We start from the raw sequence: 1,567 nt of genomic DNA, 5'->3' as shown, positions 1-1,567 counted from the left end.
AGGCCCTTCCAGCTCAACATCAGGGAGGTCAACGTCGAGTTTGGGGCCCTTGAGGTCAACGTTGGGGCCCTGCAGGTCTCCTTCCACCTTGGGCAGGTTCACATCGACGTCTCCCTTGACCTTGGGGCCCTTCAGGTGGAAATCCACGTCAGGCATGGAGAACTTGGGGGCTTTGATGTTCATCTCAGGCATCTTGAACTTGGGCCCTTTGAGTTTTCCCTCAGGACACTCCAACTCAACGTCAGGAAGGTCAACATCGACTTTGGGGCCCTTGATGTCGATCTCAGGTCCCTTCAGGTCTCCTTCCACCTTGGGCAGGTTCACATCCACATCTCCCTTGACCTTGGGCCCTTTGAGGTTGAGATCAAAGTCAGGCATGGAGATCTTGGGGGTCTTGAAGTGCATCTCAGGCATCTTGAACTTGGGGCCCTTCACCTTCCCCTCCGGGAGGTCAATGTCCACCTCTGGCCCTTCAATGTCCACTCTGGGCCCTGAAAGATCCAGATCTGCGGATGGCAGGTTCATATCCACCTCTGGACCTTCTGCCTTCACTCCAGGGACACCAAACTTGGGCATCTTGAAGTCAGGCATGGAGATCTTGGGGGCTTTGATGTGCATCTCAGGCATCTTGAACTTGGGCCCTTTGATCTTCCCTTCTGGACACTCCAGCTCGACATCTGGAGCTTCTATGTCCACTTTGGGGCCTTTTAGGGAGACTTCTGGTCCCTTCAGGTCACCTTCCACCTTGGGCAGGTTCACATCCACATCTCCCTTGACCTTGGGCCCTTTGAGGTTGAGATCAAAGTCAGGCATGGAGATCTTGGGGGTCTTGAAGTGCATCTCAGGCATCTTGAACTTGGGGCCCTTCACCTTCCCCTCCGGGAGGTCAATGTCCACCTCTGGCCCTTCAATGTCCACCCTGGGCCCAGACACGTCGAGGTCTCCTTTGGGCAGGGTCACATCCACCTCAGGTCCCTCCCCCTTGAAGCCTGAGACCCCAAACTTGGGCATTTTGAATTTGGGCATCTTGATCTTGCCCTCTGGGCCGTGGATGTCCACGTCAGGGGCCTCAATGTCCACCTTGGGGCCCTTGAGGTCAAATTCAGGGCCCTTCAGGTCACCCTCGAGCTTAGGAACGGACACATCGACGTCTCCCTTGACCTTGGGGCCCTTCAGGTGGAAATCCACGTCAGGCATGGAGAACTTGGGGGCTTTGATGTTCATCTCAGGCATCTTGAACTTGGGCCCTTTGATCTTCCCCTCAGGCCCTTCCAGCTCAACGTCAGGGAGGTCAACGTTGACTTTGGGGCCTTTGATGTCGATCTCAGGTCCCTTCAGGTCTCCTTCCACCTTGGGCAGGTTCACATCCACATCTCCCTTGACCTTGGGCCCTTTGAGGTTGAGATCAAAGTCAGGCATGGAGATCTTGGGGGTCTTGAAGTGCATCTCAGGCATCTTGAACTTGGGCCCTTTGATCTTCCCCTCTGGGCCCTCAAGTTCAACGTCAGGAACATCTATGTCCACTTTGGGGCCTTTCAGCTCCACATCTGGGACCTTCACCTCCCCC

At 55.4% G+C, this 1,567-nt stretch overlaps 1 protein-coding gene across 1 annotated transcript; it reads right to left on the bottom strand.

The window, feature by feature from the left end:
• Window positions 1–6: 6 nt before the first annotated feature.
• On the bottom strand, window positions 7–1,455 carry LOC103810660 (neuroblast differentiation-associated protein AHNAK-like; the record flags this gene model as incomplete). Its single annotated transcript, XM_009083573.1, has 1 exon — window positions 7–1,455. A coding segment is annotated over exon 1 (1,449 nt), but the record flags the coding sequence as incomplete, so codon positions are not given.
• Window positions 1,456–1,567: the final 112 nt, after the last annotated feature.

This window comes from Acanthisitta chloris, unplaced genomic scaffold (assembly GCF_000695815.1).
Source record: "Acanthisitta chloris isolate BGI_N310 unplaced genomic scaffold, ASM69581v1 scaffold19171, whole genome shotgun sequence".
In the NCBI taxonomy this organism is placed as follows: domain Eukaryota; kingdom Metazoa; phylum Chordata; class Aves; order Passeriformes; family Acanthisittidae; genus Acanthisitta; species Acanthisitta chloris.
This window is presented reverse-complemented; position numbering and strand designations above follow the sequence as displayed.